General features: G+C 42.0%; 1 protein-coding gene across 1 annotated transcript; it reads left to right on the top strand.

Annotated features, from left to right (window-relative positions):
- The first annotated feature begins 204 nt into the window (after positions 1 to 204).
- GDF10 (growth differentiation factor 10) lies at positions 205 to 14775 on the top strand. The gene is made up of 3 exons (XM_026110256.2): positions 205 to 648; positions 6977 to 7881; positions 13830 to 14775. Exons 1-3 carry the CDS (start codon positions 351 to 353, stop codon positions 14019 to 14021), a joined length of 1395 nt encoding a protein of 464 aa, XP_025966041.2. The 5' UTR covers positions 205 to 350; the 3' UTR covers positions 14022 to 14775.
- The last annotated feature ends 1330 nt before the right edge of the window (positions 14776 to 16105 follow it).

Genomic DNA, 16105 nt, shown 5'->3' with positions numbered 1-16105 from the left:
TTCCCCGCTACGCTTTAAAGAGAGGGGAAGCCCCGGCCTGGAGGAAGGCAGCGTCCCCTCCCGTCCGCGCCCCCAGCGCCCCTCGGCCCCGCTCCCGCTCCACCGCCCCCGGGCCGGAGCTCCTCGCCCCGCGGGCCCGGGGATTGGCCCGGCGGCGGCGGCATCAGCAGCAGCGGCGCGGGGGGGGCCGTCCGCCCGCCCTCCCTCCCCGGCCCCGCCGCCGCCCCCTCGCCCCGGTGCGGCGGGGCCAAGGGGGAGACCCAGACGCAGGCAGCGCCCGAGCCGCCGCCGCGCCGCTCCGCGCCCGGCCGCCCCGCGCCGCGCCGCGCCGCCGCCCCGCAGCATCCCCGATGGCCGCCCGCCTGACCTGCTGCCTCCTGCTGTGGGCCGTGGGCCACGGGGGCTGCCGCTCGCCGGCGGGGGAGGGCGCCGGCAGCCAGCCCCGCTGCCCCGCCGAGCCGCCGGCCGCCCGCGGCTTGGCCTCCCCCGGCCGCCGCCCCCGCGGGGGCTCTTCCCCGTCGCCCGCGCTGGGCAGCATCGCTCAGGACATGGTAGCTGTCCACATGCTTAAGCTCTACGAGAAGTACAACCGGGAGGGCAGCCGGCCCGGCGACGGCAACACGGTCCGCAGCTTCAGAGCCAGGCCAGGTAAGCGCGCCCGGGCGGAGCGGGGGCGCCTCCAGCCCCCGGCTCTCTTCTCGCCCGGAGGCGACGGGCTGCCCCGCGCCTGCCCGCGACCGGGGGCCCCGCGCCGCTGCGGGGTCCGCGCAGCCGGTGAGCGCCGGGGGACCCCCGCGACCGACACGTACGCGGTGCCTCCACTCGCTCGGCTTCCCACCTCCCGGCTTCGCGGACGCCCTCCCCTTCCCCGAAATCATTTGCAACGAGGCAGCGCCTCTCTGGAAAGCCGCCCTTGCTGTGGGTGCAAGCCATCAGCAAAGGAAGAGCCTTCTCCAGGGCAAACCGCCCTTGGTCGGAAGCGCTTTCCTGAGATACTCTGAGCATAAAAACAGCAGCGATTGCACCAGCCTTAGGTCACCTCATCCCGCTCTTCTCACGCTCTCAGAAGTTGCTGCTCGGAACAGTGCCGCCTACGGGACGGTCTAAAACTGCTCGGGATCTTAAATCCACTGCGCTGCCTAAACCTGAAGAGATGGCTATGAGACCTTGCTCTCCTTCGCTTTCCTTGGTTTGACAGGAGGGCATGAGAGCAGACATGCTCCGTCAAAAACGCATTTTCATTATACACTCGATACTTCAAAATGATAGAGGAGTTTTGCTTAGTTAATGCTCTTAAAACTTGTTGTCCTTTGCCACAGAAACTCGAAAGGTATCATCTCCGGGAAATGCCTTCCTCCTTCGGTTAGCGTCCACAGATTGTAACTAGAATCTTAGTTCTTAAAATAAGATCCATGTCAACTTCTGGAATATCACTTTTGTTACATTTCCAGAAGCTTTCAGTTTTATAAGCTTATTTGATAAATGAATTCAAAATTTGCTTTGGTCAGTTTTATTCCTGTGTGTAAAATTGCATGTAAAGACACACATTGTAGGGTGTAAAATACAGTGCAATGTACAGGGTTTATTAGTAAATGGTTACTATAACATTGCTCACTAATTCATGCCCTCTAGTGTACCCCAGCTTAACTTCTATGTAAAATGTAATGTTAAAAAGAGCAACAAATCAGTCCATGGAAGAGTGTGTGTCTAACAAAAACATCTAGAAATCTATCTGCTTTTAAAGCAAACCCAGACACTTGCAAAGAAAACAAATCTCCATGCTTTAGATCAATAGCCAGCCTAACAAACAGGTGTTTGGAAGGAACTTCCACTGTGGGCAGGTTATTCTGTGACCTCTTCCTCTTCTTCTTCTTGCGAATCAGCTGATAATGGCTGCTGTCTGAATAAGGCCCTGAACCACAAGTCTGATCTGGTAGGAACACAAGAATTGTCTCACCCCTCCCCCCAATTTGTTCAGCAGATTAACTGAAAAATGATTTAGACATGAGCAGTTAAGTTATATTTTAAAACACTGCACTAGCATGCCATTTAAACAGCAGCTTTTCTTGCCCACAGATACTGATCTGACACTGTTCTGAACAGTGTCTTATTTTGCTTATCTTGCAGTTCATAAAATCAAGGCATAGGTATCTGGAAGTAACTCCTCCAGGGTCAGGCAGTGGAAATAAAGCACACCCCTGTCCACAACTCGCCTCTCCTGTCTCCCATCTGTGAACCTCCTCTGCTAGATCCCATCTCTCCCCAGTAGCATGGCGTGAAAGCAGAAGCTCCTCTGCAGTGTTCCCTTGTTATAGTGACAATGTGTTATCTCCTTGCAATTCTTCAAACTACAGATAAACAGTCTGAAATGAACCACAGAATGATTCAAAATGAAGGGGGGAGGGATAAGAATTGCACGTGGCACTATGTTTTGCTTTCTGTATCTCCCGCAAGGAATTCTAGCATTCTTGTGCCTTAAAGAAGTCCACCATATTCTTCTAGCAACACATGTGGAATGTCTGTTCCTTATAAAATACAGATGATACTTCTGATATTAGTGAGATAAGCAAAACAGGCTAACATCTATAATTTCCTTTTCATTATCCCAAGCAATGGATTGATTCATTTATTTTTAAGTACACCCTTCTGAAGATCTGTAAGGCCCTCCATTCCATGCTAAAGGTTAAAGTCATTTGTTACAGCACTCAAGTATCACTGTTATTTTAAAGTTTGCCAAGACGAGTGCCCCAAAAGTGGGAAATCTCAGTACAAACTTATTTTGCTTCACTGTCATGCATTATTGCGGTCTTCTTAATTACACAATTGTATTACTATTTAGTTCCTGCAGAATCTGTACATCCCTTACATGGCATTAAGAGTGTTGAATACAGAGGAGAAATATTACATAATAATCCAGTCAAGGTGGAATATTATGTGCCACATAAAACTTTGCGTATGTTCCAAGGTATAACTTTCTCATGTTTGTCTAGCAGTACTAAACACTTCAGGAGGAGTGGTTCACAAATGTCTGAATCAGTTCCTCTTAACTCCCCTCTACAGGTGTTCACAAAAGATCACTATTTCTCAGATAATAAGCTGATATGAGAAAGGCACTTGACAAATTAGTTCATAGTCTTTTTCTTTTGGGTACTTCCTAATTTTCAGGTAACTCTGTATCTTCAGAAAACAGCACCAATTGACTAAAGTTACAGTTACATGGTCATGTTGTAACTGGCTTTGGACATAGTTTGTGAACAAATGTGAAATGTTAAGCTGTCATCCAGCATCACCTAGGTCTCTGAGATGGAGGAATTAGCTTTTGTAGCAGCATTCAGCAATACAAGTCATGAAACCTCCCTGTAAATTGCCTCCTACAGCTCATACTCATTCCCTGAACGCCATCCCTCCTCAGTGCTAAATGAGGCAAAGGCCTCAGTGAATGGGAGAAAATCAGCAGCTGTTTAATTAAGACTATCTCATACTGCATATGTGCAAGAAAGGCAAATCAAGGTTACCTGGGGAACTGTAATTCTAGCTTCTAGAGCCTTAAGGTTGCTTTAACATAATTTCATAGATTAAAATATTTAAAATTAATTCTTGGCATATTTTTCCACACAAATGCATGTTATCAGCATATCATGTAAATCTGTACTGTCAACCTTCACTTACTGCAATGCCACATTCTCCGATGTGGATTGTCTATTAAGGGCTAGCACTTTCTTTCCCTGGCCACTTGCCTGTCTTTTCTCTTCCCACCTCTTGCATGTATCCTCCAGAAATCTTGCCTGTATTCCCAGCTTGAAGCTGTCTACAGTGACCAAAGGTAGATACAATCACTAAAAATATTAACAGCTTTAATGCATACAACTTACATAGTTCAACTTGGAGTAGACCTAAAAAAAAGTAACAACTCTCAGTTTACAAGTTGGTAAAAGCCTGAGTGATCTGATGAAATCTGGTACAAATGATGATGCTTCATCCAAAACTCAAGTCTCCTCAATTCCTAAAAAGCTCATACTTCTAGGCTCCTGGCTTTTCAGCAGCTACAGATTCACAAGTACCTATTCTCTTCTGCAAAGCATCTTGGCTTTTGAGGGGTTCATTTCATTTTGGAATACAGAACAAATATACATAAATTAAAATTCCCTTTCTCTGAACTATCGCTCCAAATTCTCTTCACATCTGAAGCCCTGGGACCCTGGTGCCTTTACCCAGTGGTGCATATGCTTAACAGTCATATCTATAAAACGGATGGTACCGGGAGCATACCTTCACCTGGAACTTGGCATGTACTCCTAATAAAGAGATTTCAGTTGCACACAGAGCTCATGTAGGGAGAGGCAGTGGATAGGCTTTTTTCCTTTTTAAACATGCCTTCTGGAAATGCACAAACATTGACAATAGCCTGGTGTTCTAAAGGAAATACTGAGATTATTCTTCTGTTTGGTCTGGAAGGTAGTCTGGTAGCATAGGAATGCTTGCTCTTGTGCAATTTCTAGACTCCAAAGACTTGAATCAAATCTAAACTCTGAATTTTTCATGGTCTGAGCATCTGTGCATAAGACTACAGTTGATTAAGAGGTTTGCTTTTTTTTGATGGAAATCCCATCCTAAACTGACGGAAACAAGTAGGTTGCCATGGAACCCTGCTTCTGTTAGCTTCCCTGCCACCTATGAAAATGTTACATAGGCACCTGCATCAGTGCAGGTGGTTCCACTTCACTGCATCAGGAAAAAAAATACAGATGGTATAGATTTACTGGTGACATGGAGATTGTCTACTTGAACGTTGGCACTTTCAGACTGTACATCTAGGCCTGTCATTGATGAACATCCTAACCTACCATGGTTTTGTCCAAATGATGGTTCCAGCCAGCAGACATCCGAACTGGAAGACAGGAAGCACTGATGTAGTGAGATGTGGTACTCTTACTTTCTACCTTTCAAATGAAACTGTGCTTAAAAGGAAGAACATTCTGACAGGTGGCAGTTAACAGGACTGCCTTTTTGTTGTTAGCTGCCAACATTTCTGTGGTTCATCATCAGCAGTGCATGCAAAAAGCAACCTAAGGAGAGCAACCTCTTCTGGAAAGACTGGCTGGTGGGTGTTGCCAGAGAATTTCCAGGTATGTCAAAAAGCGCTGCCAGAGGGTTTGTCCATTTGGGTTAACAAACGGTGTAAACTTACCCAGTGAAGTCGTTTAATGACTTCTAAGTATCAGAACATGCTTGAAAGAACAGGAATCATTTCCTGGTTCTGCCACTACTTTCCTGTACATTCTTCAGCAAATCATCTATTTTTTTATTCCTGTGCCTCTTATTGAGCTGTAAAATGAGGTGAGTAATCTTCCTTTTGTTCATTTTGAAGAAAGGATTTTTGTCAGGGACTGTCTGCTATGGCATATATAGCATATGTGTGTTCTCACTTGAGGCTGACACGGTACCATGGACTCCACACATAGCGAAGTTCAAAGAACAAGGGAGCTGCTGTCAAAAACTAACATCAATAAAGAGATGATGGCTCTGTCTAGGGATCCTATCTGTACTTGCGCCAAAGGAAAAAATATGTTTAAGAAGTACTGCAAACATCACTTACCCTGCGAAACAGAATTGATGACTCTCGGATGGACAAAAATACTTGGATGATTACCTCAGGCCTTACAGCAGGGGCACTTCCCTTGTCCAAAAGGATTTTGGACTCCTTGTAGTTAGACTACTCTGAGGCTCTTCTACAGCTCAACAGACTTAACTGAGAAAATCAGTCTAAATGTTCCCTTTTCCATCATGTTAATTATACTTTGGCATACTCTAATCCTCTCTAGTGAATGATACAGACCTGGAGGTAAGCATAGACGTGAAAGAAGCTTAGTATTTATGTAAGCCTGGGACATTTGTTTGGTTTTTGTTTTAAAATAAACACCAAACAAAACAAAACAACCGTTGGGTGCAAAATATACTGTGAAGGCATGGTCTTCTGATTCTGGGATTACATTTTAACTTACTAAGAGGGGTTTCTACAGTTTGAATAAGCCTGGAGTAAACAGTTATTAGTATAAGTTTGTTTCTGTTCCTTGAAGATGGGGCAGATATAACCTGATCACAAATTGTTCAACTAGCTAAAAAGAAGCTATATCCAATAGTTTGAATGTTAAGAGTCAGCTCCTATTCCATAGCAATAGACTTCAAGCAGATCAAAACATAAGTCTTAAAAGCAAAGTAGGTTTCACAACGCTTTGAACAAAGCTCCTAAATGATGTATACAGAGAGGAGGGTTGCTCATTAGGGTAACGGCCACCCAAATTTGGGGGGAAATGCTTATTTCCAACCCCCTTGTGATATGTCTCTCATATGTACTACATTATGTACTGCAATGAATTTCATATGCTTTTGCTCAGACAGCCCGCACCCAGTGATCTTTCAGAAATATTTGCGGTCAGCTTCAGGTTAGACTATCTTAAATATTGATTGTAAAGCTGGTTTTCAGCTAATATACTGAGAAGGGACTTGAAAGATTCAGGTATAATTCTGCCAAGGGCAAGTTGTACAGCCTCTCTGAGCCTGACTTCGAAGGGACTTGAAAGATTCAGGTATAATTCTGCCAAGGGCAAGTTGTACAGCCTCTCTGAGCCTGACTTCATTATTAATGAAATAGAAGCAAGGATCCTTTTCTTGACTGCCTGCACTGAAAGCCAGTCTGAAACTGAAATCTCTGGGCAGAGATTCATCCTATATGTATACAGGTGTGCAGCATGTTGGACACTCCTGATGTTATTTTAATACTGCTATTAAAGACTGTTTTTTCTTCCTCTCATTCACCAAGTTTTAAGGTGAATACCTCCAATAAGCTCACTATATTACCTGGCTTGAAGTGGGTAAATGAAAAGCAAAGTTTGCCAATCCACTTATTTAGCAATAGGTGATTTGACTAACATTTTGGTCTCAGGTATTTATCTGTGTTTTTCTTGCTTTCTTGTAGAATTCTTGGCGCAAAAGCCTTTGTACTGCTTCAATCTGACATCGATGCAGGATTCAGAGATGATCCTTGCTGCCACGTTCCACTTCTATGCTGACAAACGCCCCCGGCACCGGGAAGTGTTTTGTAAGCGGTCCAAGAACTCATCCTGCCGTCTCCTTCACCTGTCTCAGATCCTGCAGCTCAACATCATTTTCCAAAGCATTCCCCAGAACTCTGCCTATGGACTAGTCAAAGGGAACATCACTGTGTTTCTTCAGAGACGAGGGGCTTGGCATGCAAAGGACATTTCACACATTATAAAAGAATCAAAACAGGCTGGAGAGCTCATTCTCTGTGCTGAGCTTGATTCTGGAGAGAAATACCAGGGCTTCCCCGATGAGGTTGCCAGTCATTTGCCTTATATACTGGTTTATGCCAATGATCTTGCAATCTCTGAACCAAACAGTGTAGCAGTCACACTACAGCGTTATGACCCATTTCCTTCCAATGATGGGGACCCAAATCTATCCCCAAATGCTTCTAATGATACTCGAGTGAAGAGGGATACGTACCCCTCTAGCTCTATTCAGAACAATGAGTTGCCAGAAGTAGAATACAACAACAAATACAATAAACATGATATATGGGAGAATGCCTACAAGTCCTTAAAACCAAAAGCCTCACGCAAAGACCGACGGAGAAAAGGGCAAGAAAATACAGAAACACTCTCAAAATCACAGATGCTAAATTTTGATGAGAAAACAATGAAGAAAGCAAGGCGAAAACAATGGAATGAGCCAAGGATTTGTTCAAGAAGATACATGAAAGTTGACTTTGCTGATATTGGCTGGAATGAATGGATCATCTCTCCAAAATCATTTGATGCCTACTACTGTGCAGGGGCATGTGAATTTCCAATGCCTAAGGTAGTATGTCTTTTCACAGTTGCTAACCTGCAAATATAGTCTAACAGATCTACTGTTTTAACTATCCAACTATGCTAGTTAGATTTTACCTTCTTCACTGTGTTTTGATGCTTTCTTCAGTGCAAATAATTTGAGCAATATCTCTTCCATCAGCTTGTGCATCAGAGTGCAGAAAAGATTTCAAGTTACCCTGAAGTGGAGTCTGAAAAATAAGAAAAATATCTGTCTCAGGTTTATCCCACTATTTCCACACACTAAACCATCAAGCTACTCTGGTGTGATAGCACACGCATACAGTGTTATACGCTAATAATAAAACAAACTACCATATCATAGTATATCCAAATTCCACTGGTAAAGCCTTATGGCAAAAATATAGAGTAGCAACACTGAGTATTTCTAATTAAAAAAAAAAACAACCTGCTTTTCACTTTCAAAAAAAGAAAGCTAGTTAAGCTGACATCTGTGTCTCAAAATTCCATGGCACTTTCTTAATTTATTAAATTCTTAAATTGAGACAATGCTGTTTGAACCAAAAAGATTTGCTTTTAAATATGTATCAGAAAATGCCAAATAGCTGTCTGTTGCACTCTAGTGTTTTGAATTCCTCCTACAGAAGCAGTGTGATATTTGCTAGCAAAGAGGCAGACTGAAATCCTGCTCTAGGGGAATTCTGCAGTGGCAAATTCCCCACTTACTTGCCCCACGGCGAGAGGTAGAAATTTTGACTATCCCAAGTAGAACAAAAATTCTCTGCATTTTGTAGGACTTTCAGATAATGGATGTGGAGGGAGGGTTTGAAGCACTGCATAACCTGCGTGTTCAGAAACTCACATATTATTTTGCATTTATATCTGCAAATGGTCTGATTATTCATTCTACAGCGATTTTTGCGTGTGGTCACTCAATCTGCACGTAAATAATGGACAGTGGTTTACAGCAGAGAAACTCAAAACTTTGACACAGGAATCAGCTTTATATAGAGACTGTTGTATGTTTATACTGAAATCAGTAGTACGATTGCAGGAAGAGTTGGCATGTGGGCTAGCTTAAGTCCAGACAGAGCAGAAGTCCAGATTACAGGGCAGGGTGTACAAATCCACCCAGGCCACACACATTTTTGAGTAGCCAGCCAATGCTGAAGCCTGTGTTGATAAGATTTAACAGCTATTGATACACAAACTAGTAAAATCAGAGCTGGCACTGGCTTACATACAATTTCACTTTTTGGTTGCAGTATAAAGATATCATGTGGTACAAAGACCACTTAAAGTGCCCAAAACAAAACCCCGTCTGGGAATGAGTCCTGTGCCATAGACTCACAGTCTAATTCACCACTCATACACACCAAAGAGAGAGAGATAGAGAGTTTGAATATATATGACTTTTTACGAGAAAACAGTATGACACAGGAAAGCTGAAAGAACCAAAAGAGAGTGGATGTTTGTTTTTATCTGGAATAGTAAGAAACAAGCTTATATTGCAGATTAAAGCAACACTTTTAGGTAAGAAATTAAATGTTCTGTAATGTAGATTTCCTTATAAATCAAAAGCACTTATGTTAGTTCTCATTTTAATACTGTTTGTTTTATAGACAAATTAATGTACCTGCACTAGCATCTTGGGGCCAAAAACCCAGAGAATTTTATAACCAAATCACAGATGCACAGATCTGGGGATTCCTGGTTTGACTGTCTAGTTGGGTTTGCTTTGGAAGAGGTTTAATTTTTGTTAGTTAATGATTTCTACTTCTAGGAGAACATAATCCTAAAATACACAGGCAGATTCACAATTGTAACTTTTAAAAATGACTGTCTTCAACTGAACAATGCCTAGGATATCAGCATACTTGAATAAAGTCTTTAGCCATCCAGGTCAGGGCATGAAAATTGCTAAGTATTGTGGAGGGAGAAATAGTCTTTGTTCTTGCAAATATACTGGTGTATTAAACACTTGATCACCTCAAAAACCCTAAGTCAGAAAAGCACATGTATGATCTTGGCACTTTTAAGTCAAAGGCCAGATCGAGGCTATTCATGAAGACTTAGTCTATGCCAGTCAACCTGTGATGGGCAACAGATAACTTGTAATTCATAGGGAAGACTAAGCTCTCTTTACAAGATATTCTTTTGTAACTGTGGGGACAGAATTGCACTTATACACCTAGGATGTTAAAAATCATGAAATCATACAATTTTTTTAACATCGGTTCATCACTCTGTACATTTTCTACCTGAATAACTGCAATTCTTGATCTACACACAAACTAGCTCCAGAAAAAATCTTGTCATGGCAAGTTCATTTACCTTACTGCCTTATTCCCTGACCTGTAAGGGAGAAGACCAGCTTATATGGTTAATAAATGGTTGGCTTCACTGCTGCACTTGCCAAACAAATGCTAGTCCTAGGTGTGGATTTACTGAGGTAGAAGTAGATGGCGATGGGCACAAAGGAGAGGATGTGCTAGACATACTTAATGATCCTCTGCCTTCATCACCACCTCCTGGTGTGGCTAATGTTTCTGCATCATGTGATACTGTCATTTGGCAATGCAGCACCTTCTGTTTGTCACCGTAAGGAAAAGTTAGCTCTGTCCCACAGTTCTGATGATGGATTTTGATAGCACGGATATCCGGCTGTTAGGAACTGAGCTCCATCAACCAGACAGGGTAAGGTTTGTTTACACAGAAAGTTTAAAGTGAATTGCTAATTAAGACAATCTAAATTATTCAAGCAGGTTGATGCTGTTGCTTAGCTAAAGATCTCTTAAATAGCTTTTGACTTATTCTTGGGAACAGTTAGGCTACAGCAGCCCTGTAAAACTATCCATGACTTCTTTACTCCTGAATATGAGGACAGGTTCCAAGGGTTTCATACTTCTAACTTTTCTATGAAGTCATCTTCTTTAGAGAAGGTCTGTATACCAAATACTATCTTGAGACATCAGTCTTTTCCAGATGTGAGGACATATTACTGATATCAGGTCCAGGACTGTGCCTTTGTCAAGATAACCTCCATCTTCAGCTGCCGTAAGATTATTGCTGCATTAGTCTGAATAGCGTTTGGCTGACTTCTGTTGCTACGTCAAGACTCTGGTTCAGTGTCCATGAGTATCACTGGGAAACCAATGTTTTGAAAAATGTCCCTCCCCTGACCTACATTAATTGGAATACTCTTGGTTTTGTCCTTTAAGAGTCTCAGTTCATGAGTTTCATTTTTAGTGTAGAGTTCAAAACTGAAAACAAAACTTTCCTGACGCTAATAAGTGTTCCTTATTAAGATGTGGAGGAGGGTGTTTTTTGCAAGGCAAACTCACGATAAAAAAACACAGGCTTTAAAAGGAATGGAAAAGCCAGGAAGAAGGAGCAGAGCTATGGTATTTCAAATTTGCTGTTTAGCTGCTTTCCAACTTCAACCCCACCCTTCTGTCTTCTGAGGCCCAAACTGTTCGTGAACCAGGATTGCTCTGAAGGTTAGGTAAGAGCAGAACCTGCCCTGCTGCATATAACTTCACAGCCAACATGTAAGACTTTACAACTGTCCTAGCACCATCACTACTGGGCATTCAACTCATTCTTGCAAGCTTTCCATGGTAACACATTGGTACGAAGGCTAGTATGAAGCCTAGACCAAGACCACTGAGCACTCAGGCCGAGTTTCCAGAACATCTGGAAACTTCTGTGTAGATGTGGGATGCGCGTGCTGTCCGGCTCTGCTGTCCGGATGTAGGGCTCAGGCAGTCAGATCCTATACTGAGCAGTGTCTTCTATGAGCACTGTAGAGCATAGTGTCTATAGACTTTAAGGCATTAGAAATGTAATTAGTGCTATCTCCTTGTAGCATGATTTACTCAGACTGGATTACTTTGGACTGGTTTCAGGGGTGAAAGCTTCCCATGCTAGACCTGCCTCACATCTATTTGTTCCTTGCAGATATCTCAGACTTCACAGCTGGAGAACATCCTAGTGGGATCTTCTGCAGGTTCATACACAAGAATCCTATAAGCCAGTAACCTGGACTAAGGGCAGTGATATCTATTCCTTGCATGGTGTCAGCACATTCTCTTTGAGTAGCACATTAAAATTTGTGGCTGTTTCAAATAACTCAAATCATAAAGGAGCTAGGAAGATTTTAGGAGTTTTTTGAAATGGTTAAAGCAGGAGCTAGACTCTAGAACCTCCACTTACTTGAATTTCTGAACTCTGCAGCTGCTTATACACCTGTAAGTTACTTCTGTCTCCCTCTTGCTATCCAGGTTTTCTGACGTGGGCAATATGGGTAGGAAGCTATTTGTACTTCACATGGCAGCTGTGAGGCTAACTGACTGCTGCTTGTTTGTGGACAGCTTTGAAATCTAAAGAAGAAGGGTGTCATAAGAGAGCATGCTGTTGCCAATTGTGCCAAGACACTCTAAATATGAAAAAGCACTTTCCGGGATAGGTCATTTGTTGGGACTTGGACATAAAGATGCTCTCTTGAAGCCCCAGAGGATCAAGACTAGATTTCACAGTTTGACCTTGTAATGGTTCAAATGAGCACTCTCTTTAGTTCAGGAACCTCTCAAAGTTTCAACAGTGATTGTGGTTTGATTCTGATTTTCTGATATGATCTTACACTTAAAGCAAGTAGATCAAAATTGAATTATCCTAAAAAAGTCTCATTTATGAAACCCAGGCACCATGTAATTTTCCACGTTGAAATGAAAAGTCAAGTGTTTTTCATAAATGTAATTCTTTTAATTTGAAAAGTAGGGAAGATACAGGAGACATTAACTCTTCTCACTTAAAGTGTCTGCTTTCATGTCAAAGTGTGTGAAGTCCCTATTTGCTGTCCCACAGATATTGTGTTCCACCTGAGATGCAGCTATGTTCTGACAGCAGTGAACAACTTCATGTGCCTTCTATACCAAATCAGTGCACACAGCTCCTGAGATTGTAGCAAAAAGCCTGATATGGTCAATACAGATTTGACTAGCTTTTACTGCACTCACTTGCTGAGACAGTGTTCCAGCATGATGACTGAACGGAGTGACTGTAGCTTCAGCCTCAGTGGTGGGTTGCATGCTGTACTATTACACCATGTAACTGGAGCACATGCACTCCCCACTGTGTTGAGGCAATGGAAAAGAAAGACTGTCACTTATTCATCTTTACCAGTAAAGCTCTGCTTAATGGTACACTGCGCAAGCAACAGAATTGGTGAAAATTGCTTAGTACTACTCAGTTGCTCAGACTAAAAGGGTCAAGTACAGCTTGTGAATAAATGCTAAAAATATGACTTACATTTAACTATTAAACAGCATATACTATTTATAAAATCTTAACACTCCTTTTCTTATTCTCAATGTCCTTATACCTAATAGCCTTCATTCTGTCCTCTTGTCAAATATTTTTTCTTGTGTAGTTCTACTGCATACGAAAATCAATAGCAGAAGAAGGTGGCTCAGTACTCTGAACAGTATATAGCTGTTACACTGTTGTGAGCTCTCACTTTACAGGCCTCCTGTCCTTCCAGCTTTTTTTGAAAGAATTACAATGAACAACTTTCCCAGTCAGACAAGAGGGTGAGAAGACAAGAGATAAAACTGTACGGTGGAGAAGCATGCCGCACCTTAGCCCTTTTCTCCTGCATGCCTGCCTCAAGCATTTAACAGGTGCAGTTGTGGACACACACATTTTTTTTAGGCTATTGAATGCTGGCTGTGCCACCAGTGCCCTCCTTTGGTATTTATGAAGGCAGCATAAAGAGTACAAAATACCTGATAGATGCCTCCTGGGCAGGAGAGCTGGAAATGTGAGGGTCTGACTGTGCTGCACAGCCCTGTGGCTCAATCACACATACTCACTTTTCTGAGAAACAAAAAAATCATAATGCTGTCATTTTCCAAGCCTATGTGGGAAAGTGACTTCTCATAAATGAAGCAATAACTGTTTCCTTCTACGTTGCAGATTGTCCGGCCATCAAACCATGCTACAATCCAGAGCATCGTAAAAGCAGTGGGCATCATTCCTGGCATTCCAGAGCCCTGCTGCGTTCCCGACAAAATGAACTCACTCAGTGTGCTCTTCTTAGACGAGAATAAAAACGTGGTTTTAAAGGTATATCCCAACATGTCAGTTGAAACCTGCGCCTGCCGATAAGTTCATAAAAACACATCTTTAACAAGACCTAAACATCCTGCCCGGCTACACTGAGGAAGTTGTGAATGGGAAGTGAATCCACTGTTGTTGATGAGGGAATGCAAGCCTACACCTCCTACAGACAGCACACGGAGAGACTACAGCAGCACACACGCTCACCTGGAAGAATATGTCTTAATATCATCATTTGTCCTGCAAATTAACAGTGATTCACCTTCCAGGGAATCAATACTTTACAATTTCTTCTTAACCCATCTAGCCAAGAAACATGGTATTTAGTGCAGAAATTTAAATGTAAAGTTTTCCATAATCAAAGGACTAAAATATGTTTTTATATGCTATTTTTCTATTTTCTCTCTTCAGTTAACCAAGAAGATGGGAAGTGAACTTGCAAAGGCAGGCTTATTCTAGAATATCACTTGTGTATACAAATCAAAACTTTTTGCCTAAAACACTCATACCCTTAATCTGCATATTTATACTGAAAATGCTGTAATAAAGGGCTTAATATGTATATTTTCTTCAGGATTCAAGTGTAGTGCACTGTATAAGCTTTTATATATACGGTATGTTAATATAACCATTTTTGGTTACCCTTCCCTAATATATAATTTGTTCTACAAAAGGCATATGTAATATCCCACACTCTTGGTTTGCTGAATAATTTCAGGTTGTTAAACATATATTCTCTGAATAACACATACTATATAGTAATATGTTGAAATACTAAAAATAAAATAACCAAGATTTATATTTTTGTAAATTATACTTTATATCCTCTAGTTTGTTACATGCTTTTAACTAAAGCTAATAAATTAAAGGTACAGTAGTATTTAAATATAGTTGAAATGTCTTTCTACAATCCACTTGGTTACATTCTGTTAATTAGATGGAAACATGTAAATGCATGTTAAGCTTGTCATAATGAACATCAATAGATTAAAGCCAGAAGGGAATATTATGCTCATCTTGACTGACCTCCCACACAGCACAGATCAAAGAGCCTTGCCCAGTAGTTTCTGCGTCATGGCTGAAACTTCTGTTTTGAGCTTGGGAATATCTTTGAAAAAAATGCATAAATTTGCCTTTAAAGATTTCAAGTGACAGACTATCTCTACTGGACTACAAGTAGTCATTCTAATAGTTAGTCATCTTTGTTAAGATATAGTGGCTTATTCCTAATCTGAATTTGTTGAGCTTTAGCTTCAATTCACTTGATCTTTTCTAACCTGTTTCTATTAGATCCCTTTTTGTCTAATATCCAAAATACTTCTCCTGTGTATTTTTAGTGCATACAGCAGGCTCAAATTACATCTTGGCTAAGAATTAATAGATACTTTGATTTCTTACTATTCCAAGCCTCAAAACAATTTCTCATGGCTTTTTTCTGATTTGTTCCAGAACTTTCAATCACTTTTTTCTTCTCCCCAACAATGAACATCAGAACAGGACACAGTATTTGGCAGTGGAGCCATCAGAAGTCTTTACAGAAATAAATGTGCTTCCCTCCATCTCATGTGTAATCTTCTCTGATACAGCCACAATAGTCCTCTTAACTACAGCACTCTTCCCAGAGCTCATGTTCCACTGCTGCGACTGTCAGTTATCCTCCTCGGTGCCACAGCATGCCAGCACACACTGACCATGCTCTGCTCCATTTTCATCCACATGCTGTACAATAGCATAGGACAACTAGGGGCAGAACAAACTGCTGAAGTCTATGAGGTAGCATGGAGCACAAGATGGGGAGAATTTACCCTTCAAGGAGCAGTCTAACCTTCTGCACTACCTTGCCCGATTAAAGTTGTGTTGTTAGGGGAAGGATACTACGCACACTACCCTCTGACGTGAATGACTTTACTGTGAAGGCTCCTATTCTGCTAAGGCACTAGCTAACTAGGTAACTGCCACCAATATTCCATTTTCATGTGGTAACGATTCCCAGCCAGCAGACATATGTACATGTGGCACATCTTGCTAAGCCACATAAAACCAAAATTCAGTGTGTACAGAAGTATCTGTGTCTGCACAGTCACTCTGTCTGCAGTTCTTCCTGCTTCCTCCTAAACACCTCTCAGTAAGCA

This window comes from Dromaius novaehollandiae, chromosome 6 (assembly GCF_036370855.1).
Source record: "Dromaius novaehollandiae isolate bDroNov1 chromosome 6, bDroNov1.hap1, whole genome shotgun sequence".
Classification (NCBI taxonomy): domain Eukaryota; kingdom Metazoa; phylum Chordata; class Aves; order Casuariiformes; family Dromaiidae; genus Dromaius; species Dromaius novaehollandiae.
Note: the sequence above shows the minus strand (reverse complement) of the source record. Positions and strands in the feature narration are given on the sequence as shown.

Excerpts from the sequence above, each read along its gene's own strand:
- GDF10 (XM_026110256.2), top strand. The coding sequence starts at position 351 with ATGGCCGCCCGCCTGACCTGCTGCCTCCTGCTGTGGGCCGTGGGCCAC. Across the intron at positions 649-6,976 it reads CAGCTTCAGAGCCAGGCCAG|AATTCTTGGCGCAAAAGCCT; the intron begins GTAAGCGCGCCC and ends GCTTTCTTGTAG. Across the intron at positions 7,882-13,829 it reads GTGAATTTCCAATGCCTAAG|ATTGTCCGGCCATCAAACCA; the intron begins GTAGTATGTCTT and ends TCTACGTTGCAG.